Source organism: Rhinopithecus bieti, unplaced genomic scaffold (assembly GCF_001698545.2).
Source record: "Rhinopithecus bieti isolate Rb0 unplaced genomic scaffold, ASM169854v2 scaffold_72455, whole genome shotgun sequence".
In the NCBI taxonomy this organism is placed as follows: domain Eukaryota; kingdom Metazoa; phylum Chordata; class Mammalia; order Primates; family Cercopithecidae; genus Rhinopithecus; species Rhinopithecus bieti.
The window spans coordinates 135596-150216 of NW_016826741.1; the positions used below are offsets into that span (position 1 = coordinate 135596).

Below are 14621 nucleotides of genomic sequence, written 5' to 3' on the forward strand. Positions count from 1 at the left end.
TTTTTTTTTTTTTTTGAGGCGGAGTCTGGCTCTGTGGCCCGGACTGGAGTGCAGTGGCTGGATCTCAGCTCACTGCAAGCTCTGCCTCCTGGGTTTACGCCATTCTCCTGCCTCAGCCTCCCTAGTAGCTGGGACTATAGGCGCCCGCCACCTCGCCTGGCTAGTTTTTGTATTTTTAGTAGAGACCGGGTTTCACCGTGTTAGCCAGGACGGTCTCGATCTCCTGACCTCGTGATCCGCCCGTCTCGGCCTCCCAAAGTGCTGGGATTACAGGCTTGAGCCACCGCGCCCGGCCAAGTCCACTTTCAAATAACACTGTCCTGCTTCACAGGTAATGCAAGTACCTTATATCAGAGTGTTCCTGGTTTCTTTTTTTTTTCTTTCCCATCCCTTGTAACACTCCTGTTATGCATTTCACTTACTCAAAAGGTATAATCATTGATTACATTATTATTATTATTTAAATAAACTACTATCTTTTCTATCAATTTAGAATTAGAAATGTAAAAGATTTTATTTTACCTTCATTTATTCCTTCTCTAACACTCTTTCTTTCTCTATATAGATTCAAATTTCTGACATTTCATTTTCCTCATATCTCACCATTTTCATGTACCATTCCCTGTGGGCCTCTTCTGCTTCCAGGCCTGCTCTATAGCTGCCCTGCAGGCCCAGATATAGGGCTCAAGATTTGTAAACAGACGTATCACAGAGGCAGGGCTGAGTGCTGCCAGATCCTTTAATGAGAACCAGTCAACTAGGCATTAAGAGAAAACAAACCCCCAGCTGCAAAATAACAAAGATTATCCAAGCCTCACATGCAGGAATGCCCATAGCAAGGTAGCAGCTAGGCAGTGACCTGCTCCTACAGAGTCCTCAGCCTGCACACCTGCCAGCCACGGGCCTGCCCACCTCCATCAAATCCAGGCAAGGCTGGAGTCCTCACTGCTGTTTGGCAATAGCAGTTGCCCCCATCTCAGCACCTCAGCTTTGCTCGCTTCTGTCCTGCCCTGGTCCAGAAGGTCTCGGTGATGACATGTCCCCTGCATGGCTCCAAGGGGACCCCTTCACTTCTGCAGAGTTGGTGCTAGGGTTTGGGCAGCTCTCTCAACAGCTGAACGAGCTGAGCGTCTGGGTCTCAGATGGCTGAGTACTGAACGTTTTCTCTGAGCAGAGTTTAAAAGGACCCTGAATGTATTCTGAGCATGGAGCAGTCACTCACTAAGAGTTGGCAGCATCCCTCTGTCCATCCAGGCCTCAGTGACGGGGTGAGGGGGAGGCACTCACTCCTTGCTAGTGTCACAAGGCCTCCTCGTCTCTGTTCCCCCTGAGTGGCAGCTCTGGGGTGTGCGGAAATGTCTCTCTGCTGTGTCTTCTGGGGTGAAGTCGTTTGGCAGCACTGGTTTTCCCTCCCTCACTCTGCTTACCACCTCTTTGTCCACCACTCACTAGTGATGGGACCTGGCGCAGGGCTGCAGGAAGGGATGCAGTAGGCTCACATCTCTGTGGAAAGAGTGGTGAACTCCTGTCTAAACCCAGGCTCCAGCCTCTAAATAGAAGACTTGTGAGCCCTGACTTCTTTCTGTCAGGAGATAGGGAGGAAGAGGGTATAGCAGAGTTCAAGTTACTGAAGAAATGTGTGCACCAGGCTGCGGTGAGCGCCAGACCCACCCATCCTGAGGTCCCTTTGAAAGGACCTTTTTAAAAAGATGTGTTCATAGCTAGCAATACACCCTTCCTAAACTTAATTACAAGACATTTCTGCACATAAGCAAAGTGAAGACGTAATGGCAAACTGCTGGCAAGTTCATGAGTATGGTGTCCTCAACCCTGATGTAAACTATCTTTTTCTTTCTGTTGCTCCTTTAAGTGAATGTCTTTTGTTTTTGTTTTTGTTTTTTTTGAGACAGAGTCTCTCTCTGTCGCCAGGCTGGAGTACAGTGGCGCGATCTTGGCTCACTGCAAGCTCTGCCTCCTGGGTTCAAGCGATTCTCCTGCCTCCGCCTCCCGAGTAGCTGGGACTACAGGCATGTGCCACCACACCGGCTAATTTTTGTATTTTTAGTAGAAATGGGGTTTCACCATGTTGGCCAGGATGGTCTCGATCTCTTGACCTCGTGATCCTCCCACCTCGGCCACCCAAAGTGCTGGGATTACAGGTGTGAGCCACTGTACCCGGTCTTAAGTAAATGTTTAATCATACACTTCCCAGCCATCTCTTGAAATTTATTTAGGGTTGCCAGAAAAGATTTCCACAATGGCTTATGGACCTCAGATGAAATGTATTTCCTCAACTCTTTCCTTATTCTCTAATTGGAAGGAAATTGCTTAACCCCATATAAATGTAAATGCTATTAACACCTATGGATATCCTAGCATAAAAAGGAACTTTGGCTGGTGGCAGTCTACTTTTTATTAAGGTAGCAGTCATTCAAGCACCAGGAAACCAGTGAGCGGGCCTTTGGTGGGCCTGCAGGCCCTGGGCAGGAGCCAGGCCATGGTGCCAGATGTGCTCTGGGTCTTGGGGATGCAGCTGCTCCTTTCGCCCCTTGCACCTCCTCATGCACCTGCCTGTTGTGAATTAGTCAACACTGCTTTCCAGCTGCATTATGAGCTTTTATTGACTTTGCTTTTCATCCCTTTGACCCACTTTGACAATGTCATTAGCTAGGGCAGCCTTTTCAAAATCAAGATCTATTATTTTCATTTTTTAAAAGCCATTCAAGTATGCATTGCATGAATGCACTTTAATAAACCAAGCCTACTCATTCTCATATTTCTGATTTATCCTCTAAAGGTAATTTTTCTCCCAATGTTTGTTCTAGTGGGGAATTAAATTTTTTGCACCAAGAGTGGAAAGGAAGACCCCTCTATTTTTCTAGAAACTCAGATTTTACTTTTTCTTCAAACATCTAATTTCGCCACTTTTCAACAAGGACGTCTGCAATTTGCTGGTGTCTCAAGATGATATCTACAGTGCTTCACATCCAAGAAAATCAGACCATCCCAATCCCCAGCAAGCACTGACCAACTGTGCTTGCCTGGCCTCAGCCCTGCCATGGTGTGCAGAGTCCCCGTGCTGAGGTCCCATGTGGCCCACCCTGGTTGCTTTGTGGACCCCCTCACTCCCTTCCTCAGGAAGCCTTCCATGACCCTCTGGGATGCCCAGGGTTGTGTCTCTGACACACGTCTCAGGTGTCTTTTCCGTTTGTCAATTTACCATTTATTTCATCTTTTTTTTTTTTTTTGGCAGGGGTGGGGACAGGATCTTCCCCTGTCACCCAGGCTGGAGTGCAGTGGCATAATCACAGCTCAAACACTCGTTACTGTGTTAAGGAGTCTATATACTATTAATGTGCTACAGAAAAAGCACAGACGTAAATATGCAATATGGGGAATGTTTGAGGGACTGAGGGCCAGCTCAGCTGTGGTGATGTAACTACCTATGCATCTGGAAAAATATCCCAACGAAAATACTTCGGTTAGGTGGTAATATGCAGGCAAGTTTTAAAATGCACTTCTTATTGTTATAATTTTTCTTTGTACAATAAGTGGAAATTATAAAAAGCTTAGGAACATATATATAAACTCACAAGTAAGGAAAAAATCACGAGGCCCCTCATGTTGTCCTCTGCGCGTAGAGGAGCAAAGGAGTCGGAGAGGGCAGAGCTGCCTCTGAGGTGGGCTTCCCTTCTCTTGGGCCTAGGCACTGTGGTTGGCGTGGACGAGAGCACTGCTTTCTCATGGCCTGTGTGTGACACGTGTGGCAACGGGAGATTGGAACAGAGGCCGGAAGACAGGTAAGGGGACAGGGGCTGTCCTGAAAGCCCTAGAACCCAAAGGGCACAGAAGCAACCCAGCCCCCAGAACCTGGGCCTTGCTGCCTCAGGTGACTCCCTCGAGAGCTCAAGGGGCAACCTCTGCCTCTGCTGAGCGGCAAGGGAAGAGGCCCCTGGGACCCGGTGGTTTTTCCTTACTGAGATTTCTGCTATTCTTGCAGCTGCTCCTGTTATGAGATAGAAGTGCTGGGTTTTGTCCCCACCTCCTTTATTATCAGTCAGGAGAATTAAAAAAACAGGACAAACATGAATAAGTGAGAAAAACTTGGTGACTATATAGCCTGGTTTTTGTGAAAGGTGCAGATGTTTACAGAGACCACGTTTACAGTGAGCAGCTACTGGACAGATGTCCTTACCCACCCCATTGTGCTGCCCTCCCTCAGGGTCTGGGCCAGTGTCAGTGCAGTGCAGTCCATCCCTGTGAAGTCAGTCCTCCGGCCTCCCAAGTGCAGTGTCATGTGATAGAACGGGACAGGCTCATTACTTTTCTGCTCCTTAAAAAACAAAGAAGTGGCCAGGTACAGTGGCTCACGCCTGTAATCCCAGTACTTTGAGAGGCCACGGCGGATCATGAGGTCAGGAGATCGAGACATCCTGGCTAACACAGTGAAACCCCGTCTCTACTAAAAATACAAAAAATTAGCTGAGCGTGGTGGCGGGCGCCTGTAGTCCCAGCTACTCGGGAGGCTGAGGCAGGACAATGGCATGAACCTGGGACGAGGAGCTTACAGTGAGCCGAGATTGCGCCACTGCACTCCAGCCTGGGCGACAGGGTGAGACTCTGTCCCAAAAAAAAAAAAAAAAAAGCAAAGACGCTGGGCACGGTGGCTCACGTCTGTAATCCCAGCACTTTGGGAGGCTGAGGCAGGCGGATCACGAGGTCAGGAGATCCAGACCATCCTAGCCAACATGGCAAAACCCAGTGTTTACTAAAAATACAAAAATTAGCTGGGCGTGGTGGCGTGTGCCCGTAATCCCAGCTGCTCGGGAGGCTGAGGCAGAAGAATCTCTTGAACCAGGGAGTCAGAGGTTGCAGTGAGCTGAGATCGCACCACTGCACTCCAGCCTGGTGACAGAGTGAGATTCTGTCTCAAAAAAAAAAAAGAAAAAAATAAACAAAGATTGGCCAGGTGCAGTGGCTCACGCCTGTAATCCCAGTACTGCAGGTGAGGGGATCCACCTGCTGAGGCAGGTGGATCACTTGAGGTCAGGAGTTCGAGACCAGCCTGGCCAAGACGGTGAAACCTCATCTCTACTATTAATTTTAAAAATACAAAAATTAGCCAGGCATGATGGCACACACCTGTAGTCCCAGCTACTCAGGAGGCGGAAGTGGGAGAATCTCTTGAACCAGGGGGAGGTGGCGGTTGCAGTGAGCTGAGATCATGCCACTGCACTCCAACCTGGGTGACAGAGCGAGAGCGAGACTCCATCTCAAAACAAAACAAAGCAAAGAGCAAATGTCTCCTTGGCACGCCTGGGCTGGTGGCCTTACACAAGCCATCACTGGACCGTGTGGAAGAGATGAGCGCATGTGCAGGCATGCATGGTAGCACAAAACAGTGACTGTGCTGGCAGCTGAGAGCCGACTTGCTCTCCCAGGCCAGGGAGAGCCTGACACCTGGCCTTCCAGGCCCTGACTTCCCTTCCTGGGAGGCTCAGCATCCCCTCCTCTGCTCCCCTCATCGGCCTCTAGCCAGTGCTACTCGAAGCTGATGTTCATCCCTTGGACAGGCTGAGTCCAGGCAGCTGCAGTCCTGTCTCAGAAACTTGATTCTGAGAGTAAAGCCCCGTTTTGTATCTCAGCAGACACTCATGTTTAGGAAAATGTCTCCCACTGGAGCTTTCCTGACTTGTGCCTCCCGGGGCCTTGTCTTTCCTTGGCTTTTCATGTACCAGAGGCGCCTTTTCCTGTGGGGACTGCTCCCGGGTGGTCACATCTCCTATTCTCAAGAGGCACCTGCAGGTCTTCCTGGACTGCCGCTCAAGACCCCAGTGCAGAGTGAAGGTCAAGGTAGGAACCAGGCCAGAGCACGCACTCACTCCTAGCTCACTCCAACATAGGGAAGGTGAGACCGAGCTGAAGCAGGTGCACGTCCTCCTCACACCTGCAGAGGCGCTGGGACTCGGCTGGGATGGGTTGCATCTGGAGCTCCCTCTAGGTCCTAGGAGCTTCCCTAGGAAAGGTGGGAGGATGCATCCTGTGTGAACACAGTCTCTCCATGTTAAAACACATCTTTGATCTAAGACTGTGAGACTGAAGCTCTGAAGACAGGTGGTTTGGAGGTAACGTGTTAATTTTCGGGAATGAGTGATTTAACTTGAGCACTTACTGTACTGGAAGAAGTTTAACCCAGCCCTGCTTCTGCTCTTGCAGCTGTTGCAGCGCAGCATTTCCTCCCTGCTGAGGTTTGCCGCCGGTGAAGATGGGGTAAGTGTAGGGGGCCCAGCCCAGGGGGCCCCACACTCAGTAGCCTGCATGAGCAACTTATCCCCAGAGGAAGCCCCCACTCCCAAATGTGTTCCATTACAACCCATCCCACTAGGAAGTGGTATAGATACTCGAGAGTGAAATGCAGATACGTCTGCCATTCAGGCTGATGGGTTCCTTTCCTCTGTGGAAATGAGGTTATTTTGGATCATCCTTGAGGTAGATGCAGGAAGCTGTCCCCTGGCTTTTTGTTTTGTTTTGGTTTTTGTTTGTTTGTTCATTTGTTTTGAGACAGAGTCTCATTCTGTGTCCAGCCTAGAGCACAGTGGCATGATCTCGGCTCACTGCAACCTCTGCCTCCCAGGTTCAAGCGATTCTCCTGCCTCACCCTCCCGAGTAGCTGAGACTACAGGCATGAGCCACCACTCCCAGCTAATTTTTGTATTTTTAGTAGAGATTGGGTTTCACCATGCTGGCCAGGCTGGTCTGGAACTCTTGACCTCAGGTGACCCTCCCACCTTGGGCTTCCAAAGTGATGGGATTACAGGCATGAGCCACTGTGCCCACCCTGCCCCCTGGCTTTGATTACAGAAACACATTCTTGAGGTTGGAGTCCTACTGCCAAGGTGTCATGTTAATAGGATGGAATTCCCCAAGATGCTTTTTTTTTGTTTCTTTCTTTTTTTAAACACTGGGTATTCCAGACTCTGAATAACCAGCAATGTGACTGTCCTGCCCTGAGAGTCACTGTGGTGAAGCTTAGTAAAGCAGGGTGGCTTCTCCAAGAAAAGCCACCTAAATATATAATTGATGGGCCAAAGAGTTTCTGCTGTGTGAAATTTGAACCTCATAAATGAGACATGTGTCCTGGAGATGCCACCTGTGTCATAACAAAGCCATTTAAAAGCACCACAAGTGGCTCATGGAATAGCCACAGAAAGGGACCAGCCACTCAGTGGCCCCTGGGCACAGCCCCAGTTCACAAGAGACATCTGGAACCAGAGTGGGCTCCACATCCAGGGAGCTGACTTGGGCCACACTGGAAGGGTGTGGGGTGACTGGGGAGGCCAGTCGTGCCTGGAGCTCTGTGGTCAAATAGAGGTCTTTGTCTAATGGGTCCCCATGGCCAGAGTCTAGCCAGAATACTTTCTTTTATTTTTTTTAGGCAGAGTCTTACTCTGTCATCCAGGCTGGAGTGCAGTGACACAACCATAAGCTCACTACAGCCTCGAACTCCTGGGCTCAAACGATCCCCCCGCCTCAGCCTCCCAAGTATCCAACCCAAATTTGTGGTGACTTGACCTGTCCTATGGAGACCCCTCCCTCCCCCACTACCCCTGCCACCCTCTCGCCCACTGCACCTCAGGAGGGGCCAGAAGCCCCATGAGGTAGAGCAGCAGTTTGTCCTCTCTCATCTAAACCATGTCTATCAGAGTTGGATTAAATTGGAACATGGATAAGTCTGTGAGCGGGATCTTTGAGGATCACAAGTGACTACACACTAGAATCACCTGCATGCTCTAAAGAGTTTCTGCTCTTCGGCTGGGCATGGTGGCTCATGCCTGTAATCCCAGCACTTTGAGAGGCCGAGGCAGGCAGATCACCTGAGGTCAGGAATTCGAGACCAGCCTGGCTGTTGGTGGTCCAGATGGTGAAATCACATCTCTATTAAAAATACAAAAAAATTAGCTGGGGGAGGTGGTGCTCATCTGTAACCCCAGCTACTTGGGAGGCTAAGGCAGGAAAATCACTGGAACTGGGGAGGTAGAGGTTGCAGTGAGCCGAGATTGTTCCATACTCCAGCGTAGGCGACAGAGCAAGACTCCAGCTCAAAAAAAAAAAAAACAGTTTCTGCTCCTTCCTGGCACAACACCCACCAGCTTTAAAGCTCCTCAGTGTCCCCGAGCTCCAGCTCGGAACTGTCCCTGAGCTGCTGCACACAGGGATTGATGCTGAAGCTGGACTGTGCAGGCTCATCATGATGCAAGTGTTCCCCAGTGGTACAAAAGGTGAGTCATCACCACGGGTCAGGAACTGAGCCTACTGCATTCTCACGTTTCCCCCTTCAACCTCCCAATGTCCCAGCAAGGTAGTGCCCATATTTCCCTGCTAGGGGGATGAGTGCAGTGCCCAAGGCAAAGACATTCCACAGAGGGAAAGTCATTGTTGCCCCACAGAGTGACCACCTGCAGAGTTGGGAGCCAGCCCAAGGGGCATAATGGGGAACAGCATATGTGCTTTTCTGTCCTTAAGGAAGTTTAAGTGTATAGCAGGCAACCGACCACACAGCGGTGCCTGTTGGCCAATTCCTTGTCTCCTTGTCTGAGTCCTGTGGGGAGGGAGGAAGAAAGGAGGAGGCAGTGCCCAGAAAGGGGGGAACTGCCCACAGCTGACCAGGTAGAAGTTTCCAACTAGGGGGGTTTGAGTAGGTGCTAAAGATGGCATATCTGAGTTTTCAGGGAATGCATCTTGATGGAGAATGTTGGGAGAAAGCATTTGAAATGCGCGTTTGAGAACGCATGACAAAATGAACCAAAACCCACAACCTCAACAGATTGAACCAACAACACCTGGGCATGGCACACAGCTCTCCAGCTGCTCCATGCTACTCAGAAGGGCGGGGCAGTGCTGTGGCAGCAGCTGCCTGCTGGCCGTAGCTGGTCACCATCCAGGAAGCCTCCAGCAATGGACAGTGCTTGACACCCCTTCCGATCCCCACCCCTCTTTAGAGATCCAGAGACCAGGAACCCTGGCAGAAATCCTCCTTCCTTCACTTGGTTTCCTTCTGGCTAAGGCGCTTGTTCCTCCTATACATTTAACTTGTCAACTAGAATATTCCCATAGGTAAAAGCCCTGCTTATAAAGAGCTCAAAGGTGTGTGTACCTGAGTGCACGTGTGTCCACGTTCTGCAGTGTGTGTGCTTCAGAGCACTTTTGCCCATGCCCATGTGCATATGTGTCCACTTGACAATGCTGTGTATGCACATTTGCTTGACATATGCGTACATGTGTGTATGTGTGTGCATGTGTGTATGTGTATGCATTGGGTGAGAGCCAGAGGGTGGCAGCGGCCTTAATATCACCTTTTTGGGTGCTCTGGTTTCAGGGCTAACACCAGTGGACTGTGGGGTAAGTTCCAAGCCTGGAAGTAGACAACTTAGGCGGCTCTTTACCCCATGCCCAGCTCTACTCACAGTGGCTGATCAGGTCTTTACTCCAGATCTGGAAAGAAGCTGATAGAAGATAGGTGCCAGAGGGGCCTAGGTAGAGACATTAGCTGAGAGATACCCAGTATGGATTCTGTCAGTTTTCTGGGTGAGCATGCACATTCACCAAAATTCAGAGAATCAAATTGGGGCTTTCCACAAGATCAGTGACTCCATTCCCTGGGGCAAATGTACTGTTTCGGTTAAGATATGTGAGTGTCAAGCTTTATGCCTGTACTGTAATATGTTCAAGATATGTGAAAACAATAGGATTGTCTGTAGTTGTGCATCTCATTTCTCAATAGTAACATTATTGTGACATGGAACTTGAAGTTTGTTTCCTTAGCTTTCAGAAAAGGAAAAGTTAAAGGAACATATGTAGTGATTTTTTAAGAGAGAGCACATTTTACACCTGTGCAGACGCACATTCATATGAATAGTGCTTGGGAGTCTGCTGATATGGTTGTTTAACACTCTCCATGTTAATTTCTCCCACACATAAAAGATTTATTACTTGGGCATAGTGGCTGACACCTGTAATCCCAGCACTTTGGGAGGCCCAGTTGGGCAGATCACCTGAGGTCAGGAGTTTGAGACCAGCCTGGCCAACATGGTGAAAACCCATCTCTCTTAAAAATATAAAAATTAGCCAGCATGGTGGTGTGCGCCTATAATCCTAGCTACTTGGAAGGCTGAGGCAGGAGAATTGCTTGAACCCAGGAGGCAGAGGTTGCAGTGAGCAGAGCTCACACCACTCCATTCCAGCCTGGGTGACAGAGCAAGACTCAGTCTCAAAAAAAAAATAATAAACAATTTTAAACTCCATTTACAGATAATATAGCCAAACCTAACATTTTACAAATAAATGATTTTTTGCTGGTTTTTTCCAAGTCAGAATTGTGTACTTTTACTCCAGAAGACCACAGGGTCATCTGTTTCACACTTGCACAAACGTGCAAGACTAACTGAAACTGTTAGACAACAGAAGGATGTCCAGCATGCCACCTCCACCCTCCCTCCCTGTGCGGTGACCCCCTGCTTCTGCTTCTATACCCACTGGTGTCACCTCCAGTCCAGCAGCCTGGAGAGTCTGTCCTGCTTACTGCCATCTCTTCAGTGACGGGCCCACATGAGCTCGTAATAAACCCCTTAATATCACCTTTTTGGGTGCTCTGGTTTCAGGGCCAACACCAGTGGACTGTGGGGTAAGTTCTAAGCCTGGAAGTAGACAACTTAGGAGGCTCTTTACCCCATGCCCAGCTCTACTCACAGTGGCTGGGAGCGAGTAAGCAGCTGCACTTGCCGTCCATGCCACCTCAGAGCCCTTGGGAAGGCCTCAGCTTCCATCGCCAAGTTCCGTCTCTTCACCTGTCTTGACCAGTAACACCCACTGCCCCCACCATTACATTAAACCATTCTGTTGACTTTATTCTTTTTCACCAAGGAAGCCAAAACTCTTGACAAAACACAGTGAATAGGCATCATGCCTGTCTTACAAATGGGAAAATAAAAGTCCCCCCACGAGTTGGCATCAGTAGCGTTCACATCCCAGACTGATCCTGACATTTATTTTTGCAAAACAAACCATCTCAAAACTTGGTGCCATCAATATTCATTCTGTGCACAGAACTCTTGTTTGGACAGGGCTCCATCAGGATAGCTCCCCTTGGCTCCACTGGGCATTAGCGCCCAAGGTTGACAGGAGTCACAGAAGGCTCCTATGTCCAGGCTGCAGCTCTGGCTGGACTCCCTCACAGCATGTGTGTGGATCCCAAGGGCCAGCTGGAAGCTGGGCACCTTTCCTAACCAAGCATGCAACATCACTTGGTGTCCCTTCCACTGCACTCTGTTCATGAGAAGCCAGACACTGAAGCCAGCTCAAACTCAGGGAAAGGTAGTGAGACACGCACTTTTGAAGGAGCCACACTCTGCCTGCTTTGGCCACATTGTCTGGCTTCTCCAGCCTCAGTCTCTTTGGCCATGACACCATAATGATGGGAGGGATGAGTTAACAGACACCAAACAGAACTGCTGTAGCAACTGCCAAGTGCCTTGCACAGAGGAGGGGTGTGGGGTGCCCATGATATTACACTGCAAATGGCGTTTCCTTCTAGGGCTTTAATCTCCCAGAAAGACAGCTGCAATATCTCAGTGCTTTTGAGCCTTTATTTTCAACCCTACCCGCAGCGTCATTCTGCAGCTTCATCTATAATGGAGTGCACCACACCCTCTCAGCTTCGTCAGGGATGGGGGCCAAGGACTCCCTGTACCTGTCTTATCTGGAGATGAAACTCACCTGGGACTAACCAAAAGAATTTGAAGAAAAGTGAAGTCTCATTACAAAAACACAGAGGATTTTAGCCCAGTTTAACGCTAGAAGAAATGGGATCCTATTAAGGAAGGAAGTTTGGGGCAAAGCACCAGGAAATCCCTTGACGGGAAGTGTTGCTAGATTGAGGAAGTGTCCTAAAGGAAGTGGGAGACAGCTGTGGGCACTGTGTGCCCAGCCGTGGCCTTCCCAGCAGAGCCTGTGTGCATCATGTCCCACCCAAGTAAAAATAGAATTCATTTAGCAAAATGGGGTAGTTCCTTCACTTGCTAAAATAAATGGATATATATATATGTAATAGCTCTTTATTTGTTTCTCTTTCCTACCACTGTTCTCAGCCATTTGAGGCATGGAAGGTTGTGGACTGGGGAAAGGGCATTCCCACTCTGGCTCTCTGGTTTTCCGTGTTGTTGGGAACAGTATGTCCCAGGCTGTTTGCTTTAACCAGCATGCCTTTTATCACTGCAGAGCTACGAAGTGAAGAGTGTCCTGGGAAAGGAGGTGGGGTTGTTAAATTGTTTCGTCCAGTCCGTAACCGCCCACCCGACCAGCTGCATTGGATTGGAGGAAATCGAGCTTCTGAGTGCAGGAGGGGCCTCTGCAGAACACCAGGAGTTGCCGCAGGATCTGTGAACTTTGCAATGTGGCTGCAAGGGTGGTGGTGGTGGTGATTTGGGGTAGTTACTTGTTAACTATGGACACAGTGAATGTAGTTTACGATCTTGAAACGTCTTTTTCTGGGGAAATGTTAAGATATAGTTTTGTGAACTGTAAATCAAAATGCCTTTTTTTACAGTTTTATCTTTTTCTGCAAATTTAGGAACATACTCTTGTTTTCACGTTGAATCTTAAGCTTAAGCTCTTCATTTGGTATTTAGGCAATATATGAGAAGAAAAACTTTTGTTCATTTGTAATTTTAACAAGTTGAACATTTTACCAGGATTGAGCATGTTTTTCTTACAGTATTTGTTTTAACATTCCCCCAAAGAATACCCTGCAAAGCGTAAACCTTTGCCCCATACTATATTACTGTTCTATTACAATAAATGTCAAACTTAAGCACTTTGCAGTTCACTACTTTTTGGAAAATGTTCTAGGGAACTGTATCAGAGGTGAAACTGTTACCCATAAAGTGTAGCTCTCTGAACCGGTCTGATCGTCGCTCTGCTGAATGGTGGTGGGGATAGCTGGCTCCACCACACACCTGTTTAATCAGGCTGGGTAATGTGCACGGAGAGCAAAGATCACAGACTAAGGAACAGTCCGTTATCATTTGCTTTGCTGGCAGAGATTTAAACCAAGAATTAATCATGTTTGGACACTGTATTTTGTTGCCTTCCTCATAGAAATATAATCATGACAGGCTATGGTTAATAAGAAACACGTAGCAGCCTATGACCAAGAAATGGTGCCTGATACCAAGTGTTCCTGGGGTAAAGGCAGAAGGCTTTTTTAAAATTAAATCTTAAAACATTGTAATTACAGGCAAGACAGCTGGTCTTAAAAGCAGTTTTTTGACTGCCCTTTTAATCCACTACATGACTATTCCGGCTTTTCTGGAGCACTTTTGAAAATCTTGACTGTCCACAAGACTGAGGAAAGTGAAAGCAAAGTCCCGGGAAAGGGGAAGATGATTCAGCCGGGCTTCTGCCCCTCGCCCCTCCAGCAGCCTCTACAGTTAGGGAGCTCTTGGACTGTTCTTAGCAGGGGCCCCCCAAACAGCCAACCCTTCCCCACGTCTTGGGGAGCGCACCTTCTGCTGGAAAACTGCTAGCTTACCTGAGCTCAGCCGTGCTCCACCGAGCTTAAGCAAGTTAAATAAGACTAGGAGGGAGCCTTTAGCGCGTTTCAAAAGCGACACAGACCCTCTCTCCTGAGCAGCTCAGGCCTACTCCCCATCCGCCCGCCCGCCCGCGCGCGCGCGCGCGCGCGCGCACACACACACACACACACACACACACACACACACCTGGCGCCCGGGCTCCCTGGTGCTCGCTGGCTGCGGGTCCGGAACGCACCCTTCCCCAGCCGGGTCCTGCGCCACCGGCGGGCGGGCGGGAGTCACTGCGAATATAGGAAGCAGGGGCGGTTTCAAATGCTGCTTTATTCTTACGAATACTGTAAAAATTAATATAAAAAAGTGAGCATGCTCAGTCTTTTCCTCTTATCTACAATACAAAGGGTTTGTCTGAAAAGTCTGGTTTTTTCTTTTTACAAATGTACCTTAGCTGCATCAACAGGAGTAAGATGTAGAAAAAGCTACCATTACAAAAATAATTTAAGGGAAAATAAACACGTTTAGCTTCTCTCGCAGTTCAGTGGTGGTATAAGTCCAGGCTGTAGCTTCTTTGCGCTCCTATGTCCCAAGAAACTGCAGCGGGTGCCCGGTGGCTCTGGCTGCGCCGGGGCAGGGCGCGCTCCGCTCCGGGCCGTCGGGTCTGAGGTATGGGTCGTTGCTGAGTCTCTCCCGCCCCGGCCGCGCGTTACCGGCAGTCTGCGGTCCCGGCGGCCGGCAGGAAGGGCGGGCTGGGCAGCTGCTTGAAGAACTGCCGAAGGCCGGCCAGGTCCCGCGTGAGCTGCTCCACGCGCTGGTGCAGCTTCTCATTCTCGGCCGACAGCTCCACCAGCTTCTCCTGCATCTCCTGGTTGCGCCGCTTGGCCTTGTCGCGACTCTTGCGCACCGCGATGTTGTTGCGCTCGCGCCGCTGCCGGTACTCGGGGCTGCCGCGGTCCGGGCCCCTCTTGCCGGCGCTCTTCTCCCGGGCGGGGCCGGGCGCGGGGGTCGGCCCGGGACTGCTGCGCGGCGGCTCCGGCG

The 14621-nt window shown here is 49.5% G+C and overlaps 2 protein-coding genes across 3 annotated transcripts in view; one reads left to right on the top strand and one right to left on the bottom strand.

The window, feature by feature from the left end:
* The window catches only part of SPIDR (scaffold protein involved in DNA repair), a 144112-nt gene extending 131159 nt beyond the window's left edge, over positions 1-12953 (top strand). For both annotated transcript variants that reach the window (XM_017863551.1, XM_017863553.1), the window contains 4 exons: positions 3707-3800; positions 5739-5853; positions 6217-6270; positions 12274-12953. In XM_017863551.1, the coding sequence (XP_017719040.1) occupies positions 3707-3800; positions 5739-5853; positions 6217-6270; positions 12274-12438 (428 nt within the window). In that variant the 3' untranslated portion in view covers positions 12439-12953. The remainder of the gene's footprint in view (positions 1-3706; positions 3801-5738; positions 5854-6216; positions 6271-12273) is intronic.
* Positions 12954-13891: 938 nt separating this feature from the next.
* Positions 13892-14619, bottom strand: CEBPD (CCAAT enhancer binding protein delta; the record flags this gene model as incomplete). The annotated part of the gene is made up of 1 exon (XM_017863550.1): positions 13892-14619. A coding segment is annotated over one exon (330 nt), but the record flags the coding sequence as incomplete, so codon positions are not given.
* Between the last annotated feature and the right edge of the window lie 2 nt (positions 14620-14621).